A 27,991-nucleotide genomic window follows, 5' to 3' on the forward strand; every position below is an offset into this window, starting at 1 on the left:
CCTAAAAAACAAATGCCAAATGTCTTCTTTGATATAATGAGAGCAACCAAGAACAGAGCAGGGAGGAAGAGCAGGAGGAAAAGATTAACATTAAATAGAGTCATGAGGTGGGAGGGAAAGGGAGAGAAAAGGGAAATTGCATGGAAATGGAAGGAGACACTCATTGTTATACAAAATTACATATAAGAGGTTGTGAGGGGAATGGGAAAAAAATAATGAGAGAAATGAATTACAGTAGATGGGTAGAGAGAGAAGATGGGAGGGGAGGGGAGGGGGGATAGTAGAGGACAGGAAAGGTAGCAGAATACAACAGTTACTATTATGGCATTATGTAAAAATGTGGATGTGTAACCGATGTGATTCTGCAATCTTTGTAATGTTTTGAATAACCAATAAAAAATAATAATAAAAAAAACCTTAGCAATGGTTTGTAGTTAACAATGAACAGATCTTTAAAATTCATTTACTTTTAAAAAATTCTTTCAAAGATTTTTATGTGTTCCATATTTTTATGTATATGTTCATGTTTCCTGAAAATATAGCTGCATATCTTCCTTTCCAATGCATAGGCCAATTAGGTCCAATTGCTGGATAGTGTTGTTCCACTTTTTTATAAGCTTACTGGCTATCCACTTGTTCTATCAGTTATTAAAAAGATGTTAAAAGTTCAAAATAAAAAAATAAAAAAAAGAAAGGGAAAAAAAGTTAAAAAAAAAGAAAATCACCTCTAAAACTTAGTGGCATAAAACAATGACATTTATTTTGCTTATGAATCTGCACTTTGGGCTGAACAACTAGGGACTAGAGTCTTCTGAAGGCTTGTCCTCTCACATGTTTGGTGCTAGTTGTCAGCTGAGACCTTAGTTGGAGCTGCCAGTTACTTCCTTCTTCCTCATAACATTGTAGCTAGATTCCTAATGTAAAAGAGAAAGAAACAGAGAAAGATGGAGAGAGAGGGATTGTATTGCCTTTTGTGACCTAGCCTAAAATGTAACAGTCTCCTTTTCTATCCTTTTCCAACATTCAAAATGTCAAAGCAAAGGGGCTCAGGAGGCTGAGGCAAGAGGACCTCAAGTTCAAAGATAGCCTCAGCAGCTAGGCAGGGCCCTAAGTAACTTAGCAAGACCCTGTCTCAAAATATAAATAAATAAATAAATAAATAAATAAATAGGGCTGGGATGTGGCTCAGTAGTTAAGTAGGTCCAAAAACAAAACAAAACAAAATTTGTCAAAGCAAGTATGTATGTGGTGGGTCCTTCAGCAGGAAATTCTGTATTTTCCTGGTTCTTCCAATAGGAGCCATGATCAAAACTTGTGCTTACAACACAGGAGCCAAAAATCTGTATATAATTTCTGTAGAGGGGATCAAGGGATGGCTGAACAGGTTTCCTGAAGCTAGTGTGAGTGACATGGTGATGGCTATAGTTAAGGAGAACAACACCGGGCGCAGTGACACATGCCTATAATCCCAGCGGGTTGGGAGGCTGAGGCAGGAGGATTGAGAGTTCAAAGCCAGCCTCAGCAAAAGTGAGGTGTTAAGCAGCTCAGTGAGACCCTGTCTCTAAATAAAATACAAAATAGGGCTGGGGATGTGGCTCAGTATCAAGTGCCCCTGAGTTCAATCCCTGGTACCTAAAAAAAAAAAAAAAAAAAAAAAAAAAAACGGAAGAAGGACGACAAACCAAAGCTCAGAAAGAAGGTACATATGGGAGACAAAAAAGTTATATGGGAGAAAAAAATGATGTGTTTGTTATTTTGAGGATAATGTAGAGGTCATAATAAATAATACAGATTAGATGAAAGTTTCTGCCATCACAGGACCAGTGGCAAGATTGTGTAGACTGTGGTCCAGGATTGCTTTCAATGCAGGCAGCATTGTGTGTTTCTCCAGTGTGTTTGTAAAATAATAATAATAATAATAATTTGCTCAATCACACACACACACACACACACACACACACAAATAACACAGACTCTTCTGCTGCATTCCAGTCATTGAAGTAGTTGCAAAGTTCTGCCCACGTTCAAGAGGAGAGGAAATAATCTCCAGGAAATATTGCTATGACTCTCTGCCTTTTAGCCACAACAATTTATATTTTCCCATATGCAAGATACATTTACTCTTCCTCCAAAATTCCTGGTATGGCATCAGAGACAGACTGGAGTCTAGGATCTCAGGGTCTAGATCAGGTCTAGATATGATTGAGGTATCTCAGGTACGGTCCCTCAGATATGTGCCTTTTGCCTTGAACACCTGTTTCTAGTAAACATACACTGAGTTTATTTAGGGGACAGGTACTGTAATATATGCAGGTTGCTTTTAAATGTCTCAGGAAAAAAACTACATTTTTTCACACACACACAAATACACATAAATAGATTTCTGGATATTATTTCCCTTTGAGTCATGCTTAAATGAATGACTTAAATGACTGCTTTAATGAATGGAACTGGGATGTAGCTCAGTGGTACAGCATATGCTTAATATGAGCAAGTCCCTGCATTCAGTCCCCAGCACTATATTTAATAACAAATAAAAACAAAACAATAAAAAAACCTCAAAATGAATAGAAAGCAGCAGAAACGATACCAAGTTACACCTGAGAATAGAATATGAAAGAGAGAGTGGAAATCATAAAGCAAATTGAGAAAAATATAAGGCGACTCTGAGTGTGGGTATGCAAGTGCTCTTTGTGATAGTCTTATTTTTGAAACGTTTCTGTTAGCTCAAAAATATTTCCAAATTAAAAATTTATTTAATTTATTTATTATGCAGTTTGGGGGTTTGTTTTTGGTTTTGTAGGAGGGATTGAACACAGGGGTGCTTAACCAGTCCTTTTTTTATTTTTAATTTTAATTTTTATTTTGAGACATGGTCTCACTAAGTTGCTTAGGGCCTCGCTAAGTTGCTGAGGCTGGCTCTGAACTCCTGATCCTCCAGCCTCAGCCTCCTGAGCCACTGGGATTATAGTCATGTGCTTATATTATACCGTTTCATATTTTTTTTAAGAATCTTTTTAAAAAATATTTTTAGACACAAATCTTTATTTTGTTTATTTATTTTTATGTGGTGCTAAGGATTGAACCCAGTGGCTCACATGTGTGAGGCAGACGCTCTGCCATTGAGCCCCAGCCCCAGCCCCCACCCCACCCCGTTTCATATTTGGAAAAATATGAAACGGTCTCACTATGTTGCCCAGGCTGTTTTTGAGGGTTTTGTTTGTTTTTTAATCATTTGTTTGTTTGGTTGGGGGCTTTTTTGTTTGTTTATTTTTCCCTGTTCTCACAATACTGGAGATTGAGCCCAAGGGTGCTCTTATCATTGAGCTACATCCTCAGTGTCCTCCAGCACCCTGCCCCCAAGCCTGGCTTTTTGTTGTTGTTTTCTTTCTTTCTTTCTTTCTTTCTTTCTTTCTTTCTTTCTTTCTTTCTTTCTTTCTTTCTTCTTTTTCTTTTTTTATTTTGAGACAGGGTCTTACTCTAATTAGATGTGACTGTCTTTGAACAATTCTTCAGCCTCAGCCTCCAAAATAGCTGGGACTCCAGGTACATACCACCATGCCTACCTCATAAAGATTTTGTTTTTAATATAATACACTTAGAATAAGTCCTAAGCATTAATATTTTGACATGTTTAATTCCAGAGGCAAATTCTGACTTGATTTTTATATTAAACTTTGTAGGCTGAGGAAAAGTGCTTTACCTCTTCCTTAGCTCAAATATCTACAAATGTCTACACGAAGACATATCCCATTTCCTTAAAGCACTAATTCTAATATAAATCCCTCTTTGAGAGGGGAGATTTGGCCAGACTGAAACAGCCTTTGAATGCTCTTTGAATCTCTTACCTTACTAAAGGCATCTTGAACCTTCCTTTGGCTATAGGTAAAGAATGCACATCAGACTCCTTGTAACAAAAGAGACTGGGATTAGCTCCCCTAAAACCCCTCCATCAGCTTTGGAACACCAGTTCCAAAAATAGTGGCTTCTGAGAAGTAACTTCTCATGTTTCCAGTTAGAAAGGGACACTTAAATAGAAGATGGGCCTTTTTAGCTAATGTCACAGTCCCCAATCAAGAAATAATCCTTACTGAAACTCACATGATGGCCATTTAACAAATTTATTTATAAACATATAATTTCATTCCTTCAAAGCTGATTATTCTGAAATCCTTAAACCTGTATCAGAACTGTTATCACCTAAAAAGAAGTAATTAACCATACCAAAGACTCTGTGTGTGTGTTGGGGGCGGGGGGGAATGGTAATTGAACTCTACTACTGAGTTATAGCCCAGCCCCATTTTTTTTTTTGAGACAAGATCTCACTAAGTGTGCTGGCCTCACACTTGCGATCTACCTGCCTTAGTCTCCTGAGTCATAGGGATTACAGGTGTGCACTACCCAAAGACATTTAAAGAGTTCATTTTATGAGATTATTATATAGTCAAGGTAAATACTATTAAATACTTTTTAAATTGATATACTTTGTGTGCATCTTTATTTAGTATTTTTTATGTGGTGTTGAGGATAGAACCCAGTGCCTCGCGCATACTAAGCCACAACTGCAGCCCAAATATTTGGTAATAATTGCTAGCACTAAATCAACTCTTAAACATGTCAGATATTGATTTAAGGGATTTTACAGATAGTATCAAATTATTCAGTCCTCACAACAGCCCTTTGAGATATATGTTGTTTTCTTCTTTATTTTTTTAAACTAGAATTCAAATATTTTTTATACCTTCATTTTATTTATTTATTTTTATGCAATGCTAAGGATTAAACCCAGTGTTTCACACATGCTAGGAAAGTGTTCTATCACTGAACCACACCTACAGCCACTGTTATTGTCTTCTTTTTTCTTAATATTTATTTTTTAGTTGTAGTCAGACAAAATACCTTTATTTATTTTTTTATGTGGTGCTGAGGATTGAACCCAGGGCCTTGCAAGTACTAGGCGAGTGCTTTACCACTGAGCCACAACCCCAGCCCTGTTACTGTCTCCTTTTTAGAAATGAAGAAAACTGAGGTCCAACAAGTTTAAATAATTTGCCCAAAGTTGTACAATTAGTTGATGATGGAACTGGGATTTGAACCCAGATATTCTGGATCTAGAATCAGGCCTAAAACCTACACACTTAACATTATGTGTTAGGAAAAATAGTGAACATGGTACTGCTTTGTAAAGTTAGTTTTCCTGAGAAAGTTGACAAGCTTTGGCCACATGTATGATGACTATCCATTCTCTGATAAATCAAGTCTCATTTCTCATGGTAAGTATGATGAGGTAATTTTGGAGGAAGAGGTACTGAGGATTGAACCTAGGGCACTTTACCACTGAGCTGCATCCCCAACTCTCTTTTTTATTTTATTTTAAGGCAGAGCCTCACTAAATTGCTGAGTTGGCCTTGAACATGTGATTCTCCTGCCTCAGCCTCTCAAATTGCTGGGATTACAGGTATGTACCACTGTATCCAGCTGATTAAGTAATTTCTGGGTCTTTATATTTATAGATCAAGGAGTTGGTAAATTCTTAGGAAAAATCAAATCTGTCAGGTCCTTCTTTTCATCTGAGAATGACCATGTTTAAATTTAATAAGCTCACTCAGTAACTCACTCACTCCACAGACATTTGTGTAAGAAACTAGGGTGTGAGATGTAACCTGAACAAGGCTGTGGCTATCCAAAAGAGGCTTCCCAGGTTGACACGATTCTAGTACATTCACCTTAGCTGAGAAACTTCTAGGTTTATAAATTCCATTTTATCAAGTTGATCAATTTCTCAAAGACTGGCTTATGTTAATAAAATTCCAATGAAAAAGAGGACTTTTGTTTCTGATCATAATGGAGTTAAAAGAGATCTTTTGCCATCCACGATTAGGAAGAAAGACAAAATATGCAAAACAACTGTTCTTAGACATTGGGCAATAGGCAGAGCACACATGATATTATGAGAAGGAAAACAAATGAGGTAAGTTTATAATTGCCCCGGCTTTCTGTCTAGACGTACATTCTGGGTCATAACATGAGAACATGGCAGTCTCAATGAGTTGGAGACATGAGACTGGAGTTCAGGGACGCTAAGGAAGCTGGAAGTTGCTACACAGAATTCCAAAAAGGAAGAAGGCATGCAAAAACAGAGCTCTAAAAAAATATGCATAGGATCTTGAATCTTTGCTGAATATTAAATGGGCAGTCATAGAGTTAAATTCCAGGAGGCTGAGCAAAAGAGCAATCGAAGAGATGTAACTAAACATTTCCCCAAACCCATAGAGGGCTGGAAAACATTCAAATCCTGACCAATTAGAGTAGAAATACCACAATGATCTCTCAAGATGTTCAGGAGAGACCTCAGAAGAATGAAATCCTACTAATAGGTCTAAAGTAGCCCTAAATTATATTCTATACCTGCTTGACCAAGCTTAAAAACAAGCCTCAAAAACATCAAACTAATCTGAAATTGAGTTAGTTGGTAAAACAAAGACCTACACTCTTGGTTACAAAATAACACCCAACAATGTAACTTGCTACCATCCAATCAAAAATTACAATATAAAGCTGGGGTTGTGGCTCAGTGGTAGAGTGCTTGATTAGTACATGTGAGGCACTGCGTTCAATCCTTAGCACCACATAAAAAACAAATAAAATTAAAGTATTGTGTCCATCTACAACTAAAACTAATAGTAATACAATATATGCCAAGAAGCAAGGGGGAGGAAAAGAAAAACAGAAAAAAAGCAGTAGGCATAAACAGACCCAGAAGGGACTAGAAATAACAGACAAGAATGATAAGATTGGACTGGGGTTGTGGCTCAGTGGTAGAGCGCTTGCCTAGCATGTGTGAGGCACTGAGTTGGATCCTCAGTACCACATAAAAATAAATAAAATAAAGGTCCAACAACAACTAAATATTTTTTTAAAAAAATAATGATAAAATTGCTTGAACTATGTTCAAGTATTTAAAGGAAAATATGCATATGATGAGGAAAGACATGGAAGATATGAAAAAAAATCAAATTCCTAGCGGTGAAAAAAACAATATCTGAAATGAAAACTTCATCATAGCAGTTGGAGAAATAAGAGGAAAATATAAGAAGGCATAATGCCTGTAATGACAGTATATTAGTTTTTCAATGCAGTAATAAATTACCACAGGGCTGGGGATGTGGCTCAAGCGGTAGCGCGCTCGCCTGGCATGCGTGCGGCCCGGGTTCGATCCTCAGCACCACATACCAACAGAGATGTTGTGTCCGCCGAAAACTAAAAAATAAAGATTAAAAAATTAAAAAAAAAAATTACCACAAACTTGGCAGCTTTACACAAAACATGCTTATTATCTTACAGTTCCATAGATTAAAGTCTGACAAGACATCATGTTGTAAAGAGTCTCAAGAAGTCCTATGGAGGGCTGGGGCTGGGGCTCAGCAGTAGCCCACATGCCTGGCATGTGTGAGGCACTGGATTCGGTTCTTGGCACCATACATAAATAAATAAAGATTTATCAACAACTAATAAATAAGTATATATCTATATCTATATCTATAGTAGATAGATATAGATATATACTGAAGATATATAGATATATTCTGAAGCCTCCTGACAACAACCAACATTAAGTTCCAGGCTGTGAATGCACCATCTTGGAAGTAGACTACCAATCCCAATCCAGTCTTCAGTTAGATGTTAGCCAGTGCTAAAATCTTTTTTTTTCTCTCTTTTTTTTTTTTTTGGTACCAGTGTTTGAACCCAGGGGCACTTAATCACTGAGCCAAATCTCCAGCTCCTTCCTTTTAAAAAATTAATTAACTAATTGGGGGTGGGTATCAAGGATTGAACTCGGGGGCATTCAACCACTGAGTCACATTCCCAGCCCTATTTTGTATTTTACTTAGAAATAGGGTCTCACTGAGTTGCTTAGCAGTATTCCAGGTGTGTGCCACCATGTCAGGCTTTGATTTATTTTTTTATTTTGAGACAGGGTCTCATTAAATTGCTTAGGGCCTTGCTGAGTTGCTGAGGCTATCTTTGACCTTGCGATGCTCCTGCCTCAGCCTTCTGATCTGCTGGGATTACAGATGTGCACCACAACACCCAGCCTGCTAAACATCTTGACTACAGTTTCCAAGAAGCATTGAGTCAGAGTCACCAAGCTAAGACACTGCTAAATTTTTGGCCCATAGAAGTTGTGGGAGAAAATAAACACTTGTTATTCTAAGCTACTGAATTGAAAACAATTTGGTGCCGGGCATGATAGCCCATGCCTATAATTTCAGCAACTCCGGAGGCTGGGCCAGAGGATCACAAATTCAAGGCCAGCCTGGTCAACTTAGTAAGACCCTGTCCCAAAATAAAAAATTAAAAATGGCTGGGGACATAGCTCAGTGGCATAGCACTTCTGGATTCAATCCCCCCCCCCAATATCACAAAATAAGTTTTTAAAATTTGTCTCCAAGAAGTAGATGGATAACTAATGCAAGAGTCTCTTCAACATATAGTGGTATGCAGAAGTCAAATGGGGAAGAATACATTCTGTATGGTCTAGTCATAAGAAACTAGAGAAAAGATTAATCTAACCCAGGGTACAGAAAGCAGATCAATGGTTGCCTGGGGCTGGAAAGAGGGGCAGGGAGACAAAAAGAAATTTTGTGGGAGCAACAGAATTGTTCTGTATCTCAATTGTGGTTATTTAAGTTATAAGGGTGTAATTACTAAAACGCATTAAACTTGACTAGAAGGGTGGTACAAATCTGTAATCCGAGCACTTCAGGAGGCTGAGGCAGGAAGATCACAAGTTTAAAGCCAGCCTCAGCAATTTAGCAAGGCCTTAAGCAAGCTAGAGAGACCCTGTCTCAAAATTAAAAGTGTTGGGTATTTAGCTTAGTGGTAAGGTACCCCTGAGTTTGATCCCCCGCATACCTGCCCCCCAAATCAAACAAACAAACAAAAAACAACAAAAACCCCTCATTGAACACTACACTTAAAATGTTGAGCTCTCCTCTATGACAGTTTCTTGGGTCTTTCCTTGTTTTTCATCACCTTTACACTTTGATGAAGCACCGGCTGGATTATAGAGTGCCCCCAAATCTGGGATAATCTAGCATTTTTCTCATAATTAGACTGGGGCAATGATTTTTTGAGAGAATTACTGCAGAGGTTATATGTCCTTCTCATCACATATACCTGAGAGTATATGATGATCACAAGACATCACTGCTAACCTTAACCTTTGTCACTTGCTTAATGTAGTATTTGCTGGGCATCTCCACTGAGAAGTTAGCCTTTCCTTTTCCTGCTCTATTCTTCAGATAGCTCAGATTTTGATGGATATCAAAAGCCATTTCATAAGAGAGCAAGGTAATTCAACACTATAATGGCCTTAGTTTTTATGGTTTCACCCAGACCATTCCTAATTCATATACTAGAGTTCAAAATGCAAAGAATCCTCTCATGTCCTAAAACTTTGAGCTATAGAATGAACCAAAACTTATTAATACCCACTGGGCAAGCATTGGAATATTATATAGCTCTAAAATTTCAAGGTGATCCAATGTAAACTACCAGCATTTGGGATCTCCCATTTCCTTGAAATCTAGAGAAACTGATTCAGAGATTCAATCTATAAACCACAGAGTCCAAAATGCCTCTCAAAGTTTCTCCAAATTCCTAGGAATTTATCTCATCATAATGGTCCCTTCTGATTGCATTTCCTGCCTCTGACACACATTTTTCTCTGTAACAACGTATCTTGTCATTATCCCTCTATCTCTTAACTGGCAGGCTGGGCTCTAAATAGAACAGCCCAGCTTCTTTCTAATTCATCTCATTCCAAAATGAACACATATTCAAGGCTCTTTAGTAGACTAGAAATTTTACTGAAGGTTTAGTGTTATAATAAACAGTTGCTTCTCATATCCTGCAACAAACAAATACAATACAAATTTAATACTTTTGGCCACCTCGTCCTCAGGAATGTTTTTTTGGAACTGTAGTTTCCATGCTACCCAACTTTCAATTCACCCCCAGCCTCTCACCATGTGTGTTTTGTTGGCTTCTATTTCTGCAGAGTCCCCTCCACTTTCTTCTTCTTTCTGATGTCCTTTTCTAGATTAAAAACCAAAACAGAGGCCAAATCCTAATTTTTTTTCTTTCAGAGCATCTTAGCTTTCTCTCTTTGGTAATAAGATTCCTGCCATGCCCTTGGGTCTCGCCTCCTGCCCCAACAGCTTTTGAAGTTGTTTCCTTTCCTAAAAGTAATTCTGGTGCCAGCTGTTAAGATAATAACATTTTCTACATTAGTATCAAGAACATCTAGCCATTCAATCACTTATTCAACAAATACTTAGAGAGAACTTGGAACATAAGCAGCTCATTCAAACAGGATTCTGCCCTCAAGGAGCTCCTGGTCTCTAGTGAAAGGGAACAAATGCTAAACAAACCACATGACAAGCAAGCCCATTAATAGATCCTTTAACTGGAATTATTTTTCATCCTCAAAGAGGCTCTGTGAGGTTGATTCTGTTCTTTCCTTTTTACTATTAAGGTAATAATGATCACAGTCAGTGGTATGCTGGTAAATGCTTAACAACCAGCTTAGTGGAAATGGGGGGACCCTGATTTCTAGTGTTTTGGGTTTCTGTTGTATAAATAATACCACTGTGACTATCCAGCTATCAAGGTGACATGACTAAATGCACAGTTGGGAAAAGACACTTGGCAGCATATCATTAAGTAGTATTTCCATGATATAGACACAATAGAGCTCAAGAGCAAAGACAATTGTAAACTGTAGAAAGTTAACTAGGATTTGCTGAGATTCGAGTATTTATTGCTTTGTTTTCAATAAAATCTATTACAAACTTATATTGAATTTTTAAACAGAATTCAACTTCCTAATTATGGTAAAATAAATACAATGAAATTTACCATTTTATACTTTATGTGTGTGTGTGTGTGTGTGTATATGTGTGTTACTAGAGATTCTGCATCTGAGCTATATCCCCAACCCTTTTTAATATTTCATTGTGAGACAGGGTCTTGCTAAGTTGCACAGGCTGACCTTAACCTTGCAATTCTCCTGCCTCAGCCTTCTGAGTAGAATTTTAAAATAATATAAAATTTTAAGATAATATAATGCAACCAGATATGGTAGTGTATTCCTATAATCTCAGCAGCGTTGGAGGCTGAGGCAGGAGTATCACAAGTTCAAAGTCAGCCCAGCAATTTAGCAACCCTGTCACAAAACAAAAAAAAAAAAAAAAAAGAAAGGGCCGGAGATGTGACTCAGTGGTTGAGTGCCCTGGGTTCAATCCTTCATACCAAAACAACAAAAAGTTGTGTAATCTTCACCACTGTTTTCTGAACTATCCCATCACTCCAAAGTTTGTACCCAATTCCTGTCTCCAGAATATATTATTTTTTCTCTATTCTATTTTATTTCTATTCGTATACATCTGCCTATTCTAGATCTTTCATGTAAGTGAATTCATACAATATTTGCTCTTTTGTGTCCTATTTATTTTACTTAACGCAATGTTTTTAGATTCATCTGTATTGCAGAATATATCAGAATTCAGGGCAGGGGTCGTGGCTCAGTGGTAGAGTGCTTGCCTAGTATATGTGAGGCACTGGGTTCAAGTCTCAGCACCACATATAAATGTGGCTCAAGCGGTAGCGCGCTCTCCTGGCATCCGTGTGGCCGGGGTTCGATCCTCAGCACCACATACAAACAAAGATGTTGTGTCTGCCAAAAAAAACCCACTACAAAATAAATATTAAAAATAACTAATAAAAATATATTTTTAAAAAGAATCAGTTCCTTTTTTTGTGCTGCTAAGACTGAACCCTAATTCCTTTTATTTTAGAGGTGGTATCAGGAGTCCAACCCCAGGGTGCTTAACTACTGAGCCACATCCTCAGACCCTGTAGTGGCTGGGATTACAGTTGAGTCACCATACAGTTCATTCCTTTTTAATGGCTGGATAATATTCTATTCTATGCATAAACTTGCACATCACCATCACTTCTACTTTCATCAGTTGATGGACACGTGAGTGTTCCCACCTTTTGACTATTGTGAATTATGCTGCTATGAACATCAGTATACAAGTACCTGTTTGGTTCCCTACTTTCAATACAACTTAGTATTTAAAAATGTTGTATTAACAAACAGCCAATAAAATTGCTGAAATTTTAATAATCAGCTCTGGAGAGCCTGTTAGAGACAGTACTAGAACCATACAGGAAAGTGTAACTTACCCAGTTGGACCCAGTTGGGTACCAGGGACTGATCTCAGGAGCACAAGGGATAACTGGTGACTCAAGCACACCACACCAGTATTTTCCAAATTTGATTGATGATAAAAATTTCCTGGGACATCTATTAAAATTCTCATGCCCTCTTGAGTGATTCTGATTCTGAAGGTCTGAGGCAAGGTGATTTTTTTCAGTCTGGAAAACTCTGATATCATACTTGCCCCCAGGACCTGAAGGAAAGTGGGTACCAATACAAGAGCCTGGAAAAGAGAGAAAGCAAATGTGAGTCCTTTGGGGAGAAACTGCTGCAAAATTTGGGATGCATATTTTTGCTCTCCAAAATCATTCCCAGCTCCAACATTTATTAACTGCATTTCTGTCCTACTTGTCTCCCTGGACCCCACCTTAGGAAAGAAAACCTTCCAGAAAGATCCAAGTGGAAATCATTAAACCCAGCAATTTGACACCATCACAGACAACTTGCATATCATTAGACTATTTAGAAACATGCTCTGAAGTTCTGAGGTTGCATTCAGCAGTGTTATTTTGATACCCTGACAAGATATTTTTAGAGCATATGAAGCCCAAATTAAAACATTGCTACAAAGAAAAAAAGTGAAATTAAATCAGGGCTCCATTAAATGGAAAACTACAGTAAATATCAGGTAAGAGTGGGGGGAAAATATCAAATATTTTTTGAGAACTATTTTGAGAGTAGAGGAGATGGAGAAATGTTCCTGGCTTCTATGCTTGGATTTGCCTACATCCTTCCAGGTAGGGAGACAAAGGCCTTGCTCCTGCAGCCTATCTTGACAGGCCCTGATACATTAGGTTAGAAGAGGAGGAGTCTCCAGTCCAGTGCTCAGAGCTTCCATTTAGAAGTTCAAATCTTCCTTTGGTTGGGCCTGGAATGGTTAGTTCAGTTTTAGGTCTCCTTGCCTTCCTTCTTCCTCTGACCTTTTCCCTTCAAGACTAGCCCTCTTTCTGGTGTTTCTCTGTGCCTTTATTTCAGGACTTCCATGACTCAGATCTAAGACACATCTAACGGCAAAAGCCACCGATAAAAAAGTGCACATCCTTAGATTAGACTTGTTAGATCATTGGTTCCTAACATCTTTGGGATTCCAGACCTCTCTGATGAGTCTTCAGGTGCAATTTGGTGGATAGAGTTTTTCGGGGGAGGGTTGGGTACCAGGGATTGATCTCAAGGGCACTGGACCACTGATCCACATCCCCAGCCCTATTTTGCATTTTATTTCTTTATTTTAAAAAAATATTTATTTTTTAGAAGTAGTTGAACACAATACCTTTGTTTTATTTTTACGAGGTGCTGACGATGGAACCCAGGACCTCGCACGTCCTAGATGATCGCTCTGCCGCTTAGCCACAATCCCAGCCCTTGTATTTTATTTAGAGACAGGGTCTCACTGAGATGCTTAGCACCTCCCCATTGCTGAGTCTGGCTTTGAACTTGGGATCCTCCTGCCTCAGCCTCCTGAACCACTGCAATTACAGGTGTGCGCCACCACGCCCAGCTGCCGGATAGAGTTTTAAAGGTTTTACTCCCTCAAGCCCACCAGTGGAACTCAATAAGACTCTGTCTTAGTGATCTACAGGCTGGTAGCCTTGGAGTAGAGATGGCTTTGGTCTCTGGTTAGGAGTGATAGGCATGCTCTGCAGCCCCAGAACTCCAACTATGAAAGGAATTTGAATGGCCTTGCTTTTCTTAGCATCTTGATAGGATTTGAATTAGATAACTGAATAATTTGCAGCGAGATCAAGAGGCCTCTTATGGCAATTTTAAAATGTCCGGAGCTTCTTATCAAGGAAGATGATAGAAGAGAGTTCTTTGGGGAAAGAAAAGTTGGTGTCACTGTTTAAGAGAGAGAGAGAGAGAGAGAGAGAGATCAAATCTACCAGGGAAAGCAGTGTAAGAGTAAGTGCTAAGAGTCACTTTCCATGTTGGCTTAATTCAGGAAATAAAACAATTATGTTAACTCTGTCTTTGGACTGGGGGAGGTGCAGTGAAGCCTGATGATCATGAGGCTGTTCTGTGCCATCAAGGAGTATGCCAGCCTGCACAAAGTGGACTATGGACAGATTAACAACGCTCACCCCTCACCTGCCAGATACCTAAAGTACATGGCACATAGTAGTTGTTTTTTTAAATAGATGTTGCAGGGGTGAGACAGCATAATATCAATTCTGATAATAACTTTATTGAATGAGTTGCCTGAGTCTATAGTCATTTCATGCTGACCAATTGGATTTTGAACAATGCCCCCAAAGGCAATGGATTTTTGTTTTGTCTTAGCTAACTATTGTGTGTTGAGCCATTATTCCTGGCTGCTCTTACGTTCAATTGTCTCTTCAGGCTGCTCCCTGTGGTTGATAATAAAATCATTATGGGAGTAGGGCAGCCATCCAGAGCCTAGGGCTCACTGGAGGCTCTGAGAGGAAAAAGGAGGAGTGGAATAGGATAAGGGAACAGGCAGGGACAGCTTAGCTCTGAGGTTCTAACATGTATTTCCCTCTGTCAAAATTGTAGCTATTTAGGGACATATATTTATGCACATACATACACTCATGCATATACAGACACATATATTCATATAGATATATTTTAACTTTTCTTACAGTCTTGGTGCGCATTCATCTCCATGTATGAGTTGCAGCCTACAGATCCTTTTGGGTTCTGTTTTTTTAAATTAGCATTATATAATATTTTTATTGATGTTTAGTCCTTATGAGCAACTTTTGAAAAATAGACTCTTTTCTGACTGTAAAATTAAAGCATTTTCATTATTTTCTTAAAATGCAGACAATACACAAAGTGTTAAACCCACCCTTGCTATTTTGAAGTGTATCCTTCAAAACTTCTTTGCTATGCGTATCCAAAATGGCATTATACCCTAATCCTGATTTAATTCCTGTTATCTATGTCAATAGACCTACAGTAGAATTTTTAATGTTTTTGTAGATATGCCACATTTTATTTGCCCTATGGCTGACATTTCAATAGTTTCCAAAATGTTACTATTTTAACAGTCCTTGTCTTCTATCCTTAGGACTAATTCCTAAAAGTAGAATTGGTGGGTCAAAAAGAATACTTTTTTGGGTACTGGAGATTTAACCCAGGGTCAATTTACATCCCCAGCCTTTTTTTTTTTTTTTTTTTTTTTTTTTTTTTTTGAGACCAGATCTCACTAAGTTGCTTGGGGCCCCGCTAAATAGCAGAGGCTGGCCTCCAATTTGTGGACCTCCTGCCTCAGTCTCCTGAGTTGCTGGGATTACAGGCCTGCGCCACCACACCCAGCTCACACTTAACATTTTGAAACACATAATTTACCAGTTATCACTCCCAGTAAAAGTGCATACGAGGGCTCCTTTCTCCTGGCCCTTGCCAATGTAATTATTATTTTGATGGCATAGAGAGCAGGTTAAAAATTGTCAGAAATACAACAGAAACTTCCCGCCTCCAGCAGCGCTCCACCGGGGCCTCCCGGCCGCCTGCTAGACAGCAGTCAACAGCCACCGAGTCCCTGTCGTGTGCGGGTTCCGCCGCTCGGTGGAGAGGCGTTCGGGCTGGGTGGGCGGACGGCTGTGCGACCCGATGGCCGCCGAGGCAGGAGGAGAATAGGGTCAAACTGGGTGGAGAAAACTGCGCCCCAGTCCCAGAGGACACCGAGGAAGATCCGGAGGATGGAATTCAGCGTCCCAGGGAAGAAGATGTGGCTTAGGTGAGGAAATTGCGGCGGCAACGGTCTCACCATCGCCTGGCGCCGGCCATGCGCACACTGAGGGACACCAGGGGGCGCTGGCGCCGCGATGGGGGCGCGGCGATCGCGGCTTGGTCCAGGCGCCAGTGACACGGAGAGACACCTGGATCTGGCTGGCAGTGTTTCCTCCCACCCCAGGCGCCTCTTAGTGGCAGCGGACCTCTGGGCCTCTCGGCTCTTCTTCTGTGAAATGGGCTCACTCGTGGGACCTTCCCCCGGGAGTTGTTGTGAGTGGCTACTGAAATAACACAGTGGCTGTTATTTTTGTACTTCTCCCTTAAAAACACCACCACCATCCAACCAGCACCTGACACAGCTGGCTTAAAGAAGATGTGATCTCAGTAGAGATCTACTGTATTCCATTCTCTCTTTCAGCGCCGCCTCTAGTCCTTTGTCCCAAATCAGGGAAAGGAATGTTACAAACCCTGGTCCTCAATGCTCAGGGAGCCCACTGCGCGTAGCTGAGGAGGCGGGAATGGTACACACGCAGGAAAATTACTTACCAAGGTTCAAAATCAACTGCATCTGACAGTACTCTTGAGAGAAGGGATGCCAGCCCCTCCTGGCCAGTTGTGAGCTGACACAATCCAGTCTACTCAGCGCATCTTGTTCAGTCCCTTGTTCAGTTCCAGTTGGGGAGGAGATGGCTGGTGGCCACCTCTAGGAATGAGGGCACGGAGGGGTGGGGGCTGGGCTCTGTGTTGGCAGTTGCCATGGTTTTCCTCCGAGTTCTGGAGCTAACTTGCTCACTCCCTGAGATACTCAGGTCACAGAAGCAGTAGGTCAGAAGGCTGAGGGGACCTGAGGAGTGCCACCCTGGAGCCTGCCAGCACTCCTATTAAAATGGAGGCTTTAGATGGCCGAGGGGGTGAAGGAGACAAGCCAATAGAGAAGGTGAAATAAGGCAGGGGATGGGAGGAAGGGAGGGAAGGTCCCTAGGGGCTGGTTTTGTAAAGTAGAGAATCTGAAATTCAAAGAAGAAGAGGTGAAGGAAAAATGGTGGGGTACCTGAGTTAGCAAGAGGCCCAAAGAGCAAGAGAACATAATTCATTCAAACAGGTGTTTATCTAAGACAAGTATTCCTGGCAAGATGATGGGAAGGGGGTCCCATCTCATGGTTGGTTATGAAGACTCAAGGGCATGTGCAGATGTGCACGTGTTTTTTCATGTGTTATGGTCTCTGTGTGGTGTGTATGTGTATTTATTGAGTTATTTAGCCAGAGTTCCCCCTTTCTAGTCCGTGGAGGGGCCTGTCCCATCCCCTCCCTATCCACCTCTGTAACTTTCCCCTAGTGTCCCCTCAGAGTGGTCTGGGGATGCATTTTTCTTGTTCCCACTGGACACAGAGAAATTATTGCTCATTTTTCTTAGAGACTTTGCAGTTATAGTCATGTCAATCTAATCCTGTGCTCTGACTTATAGTAATATTTCACAGTCACTTAAAAATTAGAGGGGGGGGGTAGCAGGGATTGAACCCAGGGGTGCTTAACCACCTCACTTGGTTGCTTAGGGCCCCGTTAAATTGCTGAGGTTGGCTTTGAATTCGCAATCCTCCTGCCTCAGCCTCCTGAGTCACTGGGATTACAAGCATGCACCTGGCATTCATAGTCACTTTGTTAACTTTCAATTCTTTGCCCCACTTTTGCTATCAAAAGATTCATGTTGTCACCATCACCTTTTTTTTTTAAATTGAGGGCCTTTTAAGATGCCTGGCATGACAATAAAGATTATAGATGTAAAGACACGGACCTGAGACTTAGGCAATCAATATATGTTTGCTGAATGAAAGAATAAGTGAACCCTTGATCATTCCCTCAAGGACTCACTTAAATCTTTTGATGTCTCAGTGTTCTCTTCTGTAACCATGGATATGACATCTAACCTCATAGAATTTGTAGGAAAATAAAATGAGCTAATGTTAATCTAGAACTTTGCAAACTGACTAGTATAATATGTTATGCTTGTTATAAAAGAAATAGGTTTTCAAAGCAGAGATTTTTCAGAGATGGGCTTCTTTGCCCGGAGTGTATTCACATCAGTGCTGGGTCAAGGAAGTCATAAGGAGGACAGAGAAGGGCTTTGGCTGCCATTTGGCTGGTGCTTATAAAGCACTGTCCCTCAGGAGCGGTGGCCCCAGCCCCTCAGCTGAATGCCCCCTGTCTCCCCTCAGGTGAAGAATGTGCCCTGCTTAGAGAGGAGCTCCAGCACCATCCCTGCCGGAGACTCACTTGTCTGCCATGCCAAAGGCTTGGGCCAGGACACCTTCAAAATTGTGAGTAATGAACCAGGTTGAAAGTCTGTCCTCTGTGCCTCTGTAAAGAAGTAGCAGGTCTTAGACCTACAGCTCAGTGCCCCACTTGTCAAACTCTTGGGGTTAAAGTGGGGTGAGAGGTCCCCTGGAACCTCCTCACTAAGCACATACAGCCCTTCCAGAGCTTTGTTAAGGGCTGCTGCATCCGGGCCTATCTGCTAGTCACTTGACACTGCCCCAATGCCTCGTCTTTTCCCTATGTCCCCTCACTGTGCCTGTTGCCTCCTCAGTGTAAAGAATACCTGCGGCCGCTGAAGAAGTTCCTGCGCAAATTGCACCTGCCCAAGGACCTTCCCCAGAAGAAGAGGCTAAAGTACATGAAGCAGAGCCTTGTGGTCCTAGGGGACCACATCAATACCTTTCTGCAGCATTATTGCCGAGCCTGGGAAATCAAGCACTGGAAGAAGTAGGGTGGCCTCCTAGTCTTTCTACCCACACTCACTTCTGAGCCACCCCATCTACACTAGTCAAGATCTCCCAGTCCTTCATCTTTATGTGAAAGAGTCAGAATCCTAGAGGTGACAGAGATGGTAGAGAGAATAGAGTCCCCCTGGTCATTCAGGGCTCATCTCTAGGACATGATATTCTGGTTCTGGCACATCCCTACCCCCCATCCCCTCAACCAAAAAGCAAGGAAGCAGCATGGGCCCATTTCTCCCTGGGTGGGGTCCTGGCTCCAACACAAATGTTGGAGAAAGGGCTCTATTCTGCCCCCTTCAACCTTGAGTCTCTCCCCACAGGATGCTCTGGCGATTTGTCTCCCTCTTCTCTGAATTGGAAGCCAAGCAGCTTCGTCGCCTGTACAAGTACACCAAAACCAACCAGCCGGCCAAGTTCCTGGTGAGGCTTTCCAGAAAGCTCCTCTGGGGGCCTGCTGAGGGTGGTTTGATGTGTTCTTAGATCAGGAGGGGAGGCCTAGGACTAGTATGACCAGGCATTGGGGTCCTTTCCACGGCTCACTGCCTGAAGAAGACTCCACTACTCCTGCCTCTGCCCTGCACTGGGCAGAGAAAGGGGCTGAAGAGGGCAGGGGCTCAGCATTAAGTTCTTTTTCTTTTTCTTTCTTTCTTTCTTTCTTTCTTTTTTTTTTTTTTTTTTTTTTTTTTTTGAGGGCAGGTACTGAGGATTGAACTCAGTCAGGGGCACTCAACCACTGAGTCACATCCCCAGCCCTATTTTGTACTTTATTTAGAGTCAGAGTCTTACTGAATTGCTTAGTGCCTCACTTTTGCTGAGGCTGCCTTTGAATTTGCAATTCTCCTGTTTCATCCTCCTGAGATGCTGGGTTAGTATTAAGTTCTTGCTAGGAATTCACCCTCCACATGCACACTCCGATGGTAGCAGGGGTAGGGACATCCCTGAGAAACTATGGGTGGGATGGTTGAGGTCAGTCAGCTTGGGGAAGTCTCAGGGGCCTGTCCACAGAACCTGGCCTGGCTTTGTCCCCAAACAGTGACCCTCAAACATTTTAGTCTGGACAGGTTATCCTTCTTGGAAAGTGTTAAGAATATCAAAAGGTTTGGGCAGAGTGGTGCACACCTGTAATCCCAGTGGCTCTGGAGGCTGAGGTAGGAGAATTGCAAGTTAAAAGCCAGCCTCAACAACTTAGTGAAGCCCTAAGCAACTCAGTGAGACAGTTATCTCAAAATGTATGAAAAAGGGCTGGGGATGTGGCTCAGTGATTAAATGACCCTGGGCTCAATCCCCAGTACCAAAAAAAAAAAAAAAAAGGCATTTATTTATTTGGGTCATGTCTGTTAATGTCTACCTTATTAGAAATTAAAGAAAAGTTTTAAACATATATTTACTAATTTGTTTGAGAATATAAATAAGGACAATCTATTACATGTTTATATTACATGTTCATATTTTGATGAGTCGGGTAGTTGCACACACCTGTAATTCCAGCTACTCGAGAGGCTTGAGGCAGGAGGATCTGAAGTTCAAGGCCAGCCTCAACAATTTAATGAAACCCTGTCTCGAGATAGAAATAAAAAGGGCTGGGGATGTAGCTCAGTGGTAAAGTGCCCTGGGTTCAATCCCCAGTACTGGGGGGAAAAGAAACAAAAAGGAAGAAAGAGAAAGAAAAAAAAAAGAAATAAAAAATGTTTATAAAAAAACTATTTTTAAAAAAAATAGTGAGAATATAGTAGCGTTTTATATTTTAGCAAAGTTTTTCCATGTCTAACTTAATAGAAGACAGCTGGATTCTCATATCTGCCTCTGCTGTCAATGCCATGATATATGACTTGGCTGACGTACATGAAGAAAAACCAGCCTCACACAGATTATATGCTTGGAAAAGAGAGCATTTTCTTAGCATTCCCAGACAACTGTGGATTTTTTTTCTTTGATCACCACATTAAACTCAGTAGGTGGCAATTTCTTAAATACAGAGTGGAACCTGAACCATAACAATGAACTTAAAAAAATAAAATACTTTTTAAAAGTAGTTTGATGCTTTTAGAAAAATTGAGTGGAAAGTTCAGAGTAATACCTAAGGGGTACATTTGTTATGTTATTACTGGCTACATTACATTATTAGTAGCTAAAGCCCACAGTTTAGGATAAGGTTCAGTCTTTGTGTTGTGCATGCTATAGAGTTTGAGAGTATATGATGACAGGGATCCACCATTACGGTATCAGAATAGTTAGACTGCCCTAAAAATTCCATGAGCCCCACCTATTCATTCTTTCTTCCTTCTTCCCTCCCAACTCTCACAAAGACTGATATTTCACCATTCTCAGAGTTTTGCAAGAATGTCACATAGCTAGAATCATACAGTAGGTACCTTTTCAGATTTGGATCAATGGACTTCATATATACCAGATTTCATTAGAATCCATTGATCTGTCTTTTGTTCTTTAAATGGGCCCCAGGGGGGTTCCCTAGGGGTTTGCAGAGAATGCTTGGAAAAACCATAGGTCCATAATAACAATCATAGGTAATAGTTGTTTTAAAAAAATTTTTTAGTTGTCAGTGGACCTTTATTTTTTATTTATTTATATGCGGTGCTGAGAATTGAACCCAGTGCCTCACCCGTGCTAGGCAAGCATTCTACCATACTGAGCCACAACCCCAGCCCAAGAGTTGTAAAAACCCTTTTTAGGTCAGGATTGAAAAGTAACCCTAAGTGGTCATTAGAATTATTGTCCACGGTTTTGTAAATGAAGATCCCAAATGTAGTGAGGTAAAATAACTTGCCCCACACCCCTGCCACTCCAGCTGCGCAACTCAGCTGAAAGGAACCCTCTCCCTCTTGTCTCCCTCTGAGTGTGAACGCCTGGATCATTTCACTGATTATCTTTCATAAGGAGAGGTGGGAGGAATCTCACTATGTTACCCAGGCTGGCCCCAAACTCTTGGGTTCAACTGGCCTTCCCACCTCAGCCTCCCAGGTAGCTGGGACTACAAGGTGGGGGAGCGACAAAACCAGCTCTAGTGATATTCTCTCTCCCTCCCTCTCTCTCTCTCTCTCTTTCTCTCTCTCTCTCTCTCTCTCTCTCTACCAGAGATTAAATCCAGGGCCACTTAAGCACTGAGCCACATCCCCAGCCCTTATTCTTTTCTTTTTTTTGAGAGAGAGGGGGGTCTTAATAAGTTGTTTAGGGCCTCACTCAGTTGCTGAGGCTGGCTTTGAACTTGTGATCCTCCTGCCTCAGTTTTCTGTCTAGTGAGTCTCTCCTGAATATAAGGAGTTGTCATTTTAATGATTCCTGAATTTCTAAGGTTCATTGGCCAGAAAAAAAAAATGTTTTAAATACCTCTAGTCTCTCAGTTTAAATTGTGATAAATTAGGACTTTAAAACCAGTATATTGGGCTGGGGATGTGGCTCAAGCGGTAGCGCGCTCGCCTGGCATGTATGCGGCCCGGGTTCGATCCTCAGCACCACATACCAACAAAGATGTTGTGTCCGCCAAGAACTAAAAAAAAATAAATATTAAAAATTCTCTTCTCTCTCTCTCTCTCTCTCTCTCTCTCTCTCTCTCTCTCCCTCTCCCCCTCCCTCCCTCTCTCTCATTCTCTCTTTTAAAAAAAGCAGTATATTTGTTTCATTTCAAATCAACAAGAAAGACACTATCACCTCCCCCACCTCCCCCCCCCCCAAAAAAAAAAAGAGATGGAAGATAACTTTAAGATAAAGGACAACCTAACTAGGGTTTGAGTCAGATTTTTCGCTGCTGTGACTAAAGGATCTGACCAGAATGATTGTAGAGGAGGAAAAGTTTATTTGGGGGCTCACGGTTTCAGAGGTCTCAATTCATAGACAGCAGACTCCATTCCATGGGGCTTGAGGTGAGGCAGAACATCATGGTGGAAGAGTGTGGCAGAGAGAAGCAGCTCCCATGATGATCAGGAAGCAGAGAGAGGGACTCTGCTCTCCAGATACAAAATACACACCTCATAGCCAACCTCCTCCAGCCACACCCTACCACTTCAGTTACCACTCAGTTAATCCCTATCAGGGGATTAATTCACTGATTGGGTTAACACTCTTAAAACCCGATCATTTCAAAACCCGATCATTTCCTTTGAACCTTCTTGCGTGTTCTTACATATGGGCTTTTGGGGGACACCTCACATCCAAACCATAACAGGATATAACTGAGTAGTAGAGCACTTGCTTAGCATGTATGAGGTCCTGGGCTCAATACTCAGCACTGCAAAAATATTTAAAAAATAAAATAAATAATAAAGGATGACCTAAGAAGAGACAATGGCACCCTGGCTTCAATGTCTCCCTGGTCCTTCCTCTTCCATCTGTGATTCTCCCCACCATCCTTTTGACTCAGCGAGTGTTAGGTACAGCCAGACTCAGCAGTTTTTCTGATAACCACCTGTTTTCCCCTCCTCCTTGCTCCCGCCTACTAGTGGCTTTCTATTCTATCTGAAAGAAATATATAAGTATGAGCTGAGATAATAAAGTCAGATTCCCCCTGGATGAAGGACCTCGGACTCCTGTGTCTTTTTTAATCCCGACGTCTCCCGCTGGACTCGGTCCCATTCGCCGGACGTGGCATTTTCTAGAATTCAGGCCTCTTCTTCACACTCCCCTTAACATTGTGGCCCTGTTGCAGGTGGCATTCTGCCCCTTGGATACACCGGAGAGATCCTTGCTGGCTGACCAGGAGGACAGTCTGCCCAAGCTCTGCAATGCCTGGGGGCTGCACAGCAACATCAGCGGCATGAAGGAGAGGCTGTCCAAGATGCAGGCCCCAGGCAGAGAGGCCCCTGTGCTGGGGGAGCCAACATCCCAGCTCCATGTCAAGAGAGGTAACGCCCACTTGGTGCAGGTGGGGGTGGGGGTAGGAGGAGTGCCTGAACTAGGCTCCCAAGCACAGTCTGGGTATATCCCTGGAGCAGGCTTGAGTGCCCAGGAGCCTCCACCCTGAGCCTGACAAGATCCTTTGCCTCCTTTCCACCTTTTCTTTATCCTGCATTTTTTTTCTCTCCATCCTTCTTTCCTTCCCTTTCTCTACTTTCTCTTTTCTATTTTTAGCTTCTCCCCCAGGTAAGTTCATTATAGAACACTTAACATGTACCAGTAAGTGGAAAAACAAATAGAGAAAATCACCCATTACCCAGAAGCCACCACTGGTACTATTTAGAGTATTTCCTTCAGGGTTCTATATATTTCCCCCTCAGCAGGTCTCATAATACATATAGTTTTGACTCCTGCATTTTTAGTTAGCATTTAAACAAATGCACTTTTCCATACAACAAGAAGCATGGTTGAGCAGTTTCTAAGTGATCAAGAGCATAGACAGGAAGGGTCCACATAAGCTGTAGTAGGATACTCACTATCAGGTGGGGGGGAAAGAGGACTCCCACTCACAGTGAGCCAGATGGTCTGGGACGGGCTTTCCAGCTGCTTTGGTCTCTACAATAACCACAGTATCTGGCTGTCTGCACAGAGGCTGTGGGGTTGGGGAACAGAGTCTCTTTAATGAGAGGGGCTCCAGCCAATGTGGAAACCCACGAGGGCTCCTCCTGTGCACTCCGGTGCAGAGTGATACTGCACCCATCCACCTCTGACTTCTGGAACTGACTTCTGGGCCACAGCTAGCTTCCCTTACTTGACTACTGCAGGAAAGGCAAAGGCAAACAAAGTGGCTTGAGGACCTCAGATTATGGTCCTAGGATAGTCCCAGAAATTCTGAAGACCTGGCTGGTTAGGGCTAATGCAGGGCAGCAGGCCTCAAGTGGGCTCAGGGGCAATTCTTCCTCAGTCCCACCTTGCATCCAGCAGGTGAGAGTAGTGAAAACCCGTCAGTGGCCATAGGCATGGGCTAGGCAGCTCGTGAGGCCCAGAACCCTGCCTGGGTCCTGTGAGGGCCCATGCATGGCCCTAGTGCTTATAGTTTAAATGGAGGAAGTAAAACACACAGTGGAACTTGAAAGAACGAAGGCCAGTCCATAATCAAGATGCTCTTGGCTAAGTAGTCATGGATCAGAATAGGAATCAGAATAAGAGCTATGGCAGCCCATCACTGTGCAAGGTACTCTGTATCTTCATTTCATGTGACCCTTGCAGCATCCCCAAGCAATGGGTACTCCTGTCCCTCTCTGAAGCCATAGGGCAAAAGGTGTGTTAATCAGGACAGGTAGGTTGAAACAGGCTTTAAAGAAAGGGACAAAGGGATGGGTGCAGGGGAGGGCAGAGGTGAGGTGGCACTGAGTGGACAATCTGAGGCGGGAGGTGGAGAGCAGGGTGGAGAGGTGCAGGGGTGTAATGGGAAAAGACTTGGACAGTGACCTGAGAAATTTGGTTTTCGTATATTATTTTTCAGTGTTGGGGAATTCAACTTCACACGGTAGGCAAGTGCTCAACCACTGAGCTGTATTCCCAAGCCCCTTCAAGCAACTATTGAAATTTTTAGAAATTTCTTTTAGTTGTTGATGAACAAATACCTTTATTTTGTTTATTTTTATGTGGTGCTGAGGATCAAACCCAGGGCCCCGAATGTGCTAGGCAAGTGCTCTACTGCTGAGCCCCTTATTTATTTATTTTTATGTGGTGCTGAGGATGGAACCCAGTGCCTTACACATGCTAGGTGAGCGCTCTACCACTGAGCCACAACCCCACTGAAATATTTTTTTTACTATTTAAACAGAAAATTAAATACAGCTGAGCAAAAATAAGAAAATATAAACATTACATTGTCATTTTACCACTGCTAACACTTCCCAGATCACTTTTATGCATATAAATGTACGTACTTTAACCAAATTGAGACTGTTATATGTGTGATTTTGATTTGTTTTGCCACAGCTTTGTGATTTTGATTTGAACTTGCTTTGTAAATTAATGGCATTAGGGGCTGTGGTTGTGGCTCACCTAACACCACATAAAAATAAATAAATAAATAAAAGTATTGTGTCCATCTACAACTAAAAAATATATTTAAAAAGTTAATGGGCATCAACTTTTCCAGGTCAACATTTTCCTTTCATGTGATAGTTGAAATACATTCAAATTTCAGAAATAACGATGGCTCTGTTTTCCCAAATGATGCATTTCACCTGGTTGTCTCTTAAATCCTTTTACCTAACAAAGTTGTGTCCCCCTTTTTTAATATTTATTTCTTAGTTTTAGGTGGACACAATATCTTTATATTTATGTGGTGCTGAGGATCAAACCCAGTGCCTCATGCATGCTGGGTGAGCACTCTACCACTGAGCCACAACCCCAGCCCTTGTTGTGCCCCCTTTTGAATACCCTTGAATGGTTGAAGATATCAGTATTGTTCTATGGAATGTTCCATGTTCTGGTTTTTTTTTTTTTTTTTTTTTTTTTTTGCATCTTTCAGCTTGTTTCTTTACCTATAAACAGGATGTTAGATGAAAGTATTGGGCTGGGGATGTGGCTCAGGGGTAGAGTGCTTGCCTAGCATGCACAAGGCCCCAGTTTCAATTCCCAGCCCCTCAAAAAAAAAAAGATATTGATGAATTAAACATTTTGTTGATACATGAGAGATGAGGTTGTGTCCTGCCCATTGTTACATGAGAAAGCACATGATACCTGGTGAATCCACTATGAGCAGGCAAGATTAATCACAGAGTCAACCCCTGTAATTAAAAGTAACCTGGAGGGGGGGAATGCTGGGGTTATGGCTCAGCGGTAGAGCGCTCACCTCAAATGTGCAAGGCCCTGGGTTCGATCCTCAGCACCACATTAAATAAATGAATGAATGAAATAAAGGTATTGTGTACAACTACAAAAAAAATATTAAAAAATAAAGTAACCTGGGTGTAGTGGTGCATGTTGGGGCACGCCTGTAATCCCAGCAACTTGGGAGACTGAGGCAGGAGGATTGCAAGTTCAAACCAGCCTCAGCAACTAAGTGAGACCTTAAGCAACATAGCGAGACCCTGTCTCAAAATAAACAATAAGAAGAGCTGGGGGTATGGATCAGTGGTCGAGCACCTCTGGGCTCAATCCTAAGTATCACAAACAAAAAGCTTGGTGTAATTAGAGTTTGATTACAGTCCAGCGGTAACACAATGGAATTGGAGTATTAGACCCAAGAGGTAGGAAGGTGTCAGAACACAAAGCCAGAGGTCAAGAAAACTTGGGTCTGGTCTTGAATGTGCCCCTAACTTGCTGCAAGGCTTTGGGCGGATCCCTTCCTTACTCTTCCTCATCTGTATGTTGGGAGTGATGTTGTCCCTTTACTGTATGGGGTTCCAGTAAGGAAAAAGGAACATAGTTGGAAGGAAGATAAAATTGTGTTATTTTTCCTTTCTGCCCCCTCCACCTTCCCCTATTTTGCAGAGATTCTCTTAACCATCCATGATATCCTCAGGACCTTCCTTCTCTGACCTTCTCGCTTTCAGGTTCTTTAACGAAACTTCCTCAAAAGCCAAAACTCAAGAGAAAGAGGATTAAGGAAGCTCAAGAAACTCCAGAGACCTGCCAATAAGAAGACCCGCTGGGACAGAAGGCCTGCTCACCCTGGCTCACAGGGCACTCCTGGGACTTGGACCTGCCAGCACCTGGGGGGAGGGGACCAATGAGGGAAAGAACAAAATCATTCTTATTGAAGGGATGCTCAGGTCTTGATTATGAATAAATGGGGTGGAAGATAAACATTACTAAGACAATTCTGTTTACTTGGCTAATAGCCATCTTTTGTTCACTTTTAAAAAAATTGTTTTAAAAATATTTGCCAACCAGGTGCAGTGGCCTGTAATCCCAACCACTAGGGAGGCTGAGGCAGAGGGATCACAAGTTTGAGGTCAGCCTCAGCAACTTAGGGAGGCCCTAAACAACCTAATGAGACCCTGTCTCAATTTTTTTTAAATGGCTGGGGATGTAGCTCAGTGGTAAAAGCACCCCTGGGTTCAATCCCCATACCAAAACACACACACACACACACACACACACACACACACACACACACACACAGTCCCATAGTCCCTGTGTCAAGGATCATCAGAGACCAATGGGGATACAGACTTGTGAGTAGACTCCACGGCGGGGTGGATGAGTGATAGGGGAGGGAACAAAGGAACTGATGAGTGTTTGCCCAGGGAGAACACAGGGGCCCGTGGGGGGATGAGCTGGAGTCAGTCAGTGACAAGTTTGGCAGCCTGCCTAAATCAGCTGGATTCCATTTTGTGGATAACTTGAAGTGGGGTAGTGA

At 41.7% G+C, this 27,991-nt stretch overlaps 1 protein-coding gene and 1 long non-coding RNA gene across 2 annotated transcripts; one reads left to right on the forward strand and one right to left on the reverse strand.

The window, feature by feature from the left end:
- Nucleotides 1–751: 751 nt before the first annotated feature.
- Nucleotides 752–12,775, reverse strand: LOC308636681. The gene is made up of 3 exons (XR_014019464.1): nucleotides 12,657–12,775; nucleotides 12,256–12,512; nucleotides 752–914 (listed from the first exon to the last, which is right to left on the reverse strand). It is a non-coding gene; the product is annotated as an uncharacterized lncRNA (long non-coding RNA).
- Nucleotides 12,776–12,818: 43 nt separating this feature from the next.
- On the forward strand, nucleotides 12,819–27,403 carry CHCT1 (CHD1 helical C-terminal domain containing 1). The gene is made up of 6 exons (XM_081271819.1): nucleotides 12,819–12,917; nucleotides 18,202–18,303; nucleotides 18,573–18,748; nucleotides 19,083–19,182; nucleotides 23,423–23,618; nucleotides 27,183–27,403. The coding sequence occupies exons 1-6, from the start codon at nucleotides 12,894–12,896 to the stop codon at nucleotides 27,266–27,268; spliced, it is 684 nt and encodes a 227-aa protein (XP_081127945.1). The 5' UTR covers nucleotides 12,819–12,893; the 3' UTR covers nucleotides 27,269–27,403.
- The last annotated feature ends 588 nt before the right edge of the window (nucleotides 27,404–27,991 follow it).

Source organism: Spermophilus citellus, assembly GCF_964194105.1.
Source record: "Spermophilus citellus genome assembly, chromosome: 17".
Taxonomy (NCBI): Eukaryota; Metazoa; Chordata; class Mammalia; order Rodentia; family Sciuridae; genus Spermophilus; species Spermophilus citellus.

Bases quoted from the DNA above. Each gene is read 5' to 3' on its own strand.
- CHCT1 (XM_081271819.1), top strand. From the start codon at position 12,894: ATGGAAAACTACAGTAAATATCAG. The intron at 18,304-18,572 runs GTGAGTAATGAA...TTGCCTCCTCAG, and splicing joins GCCAGGACACCTTCAAAATT to TGTAAAGAATACCTGCGGCC. The intron at 23,619-27,182 runs GTAACGCCCACT...TCTCGCTTTCAG, and splicing joins CCAGCTCCATGTCAAGAGAG to GTTCTTTAACGAAACTTCCT.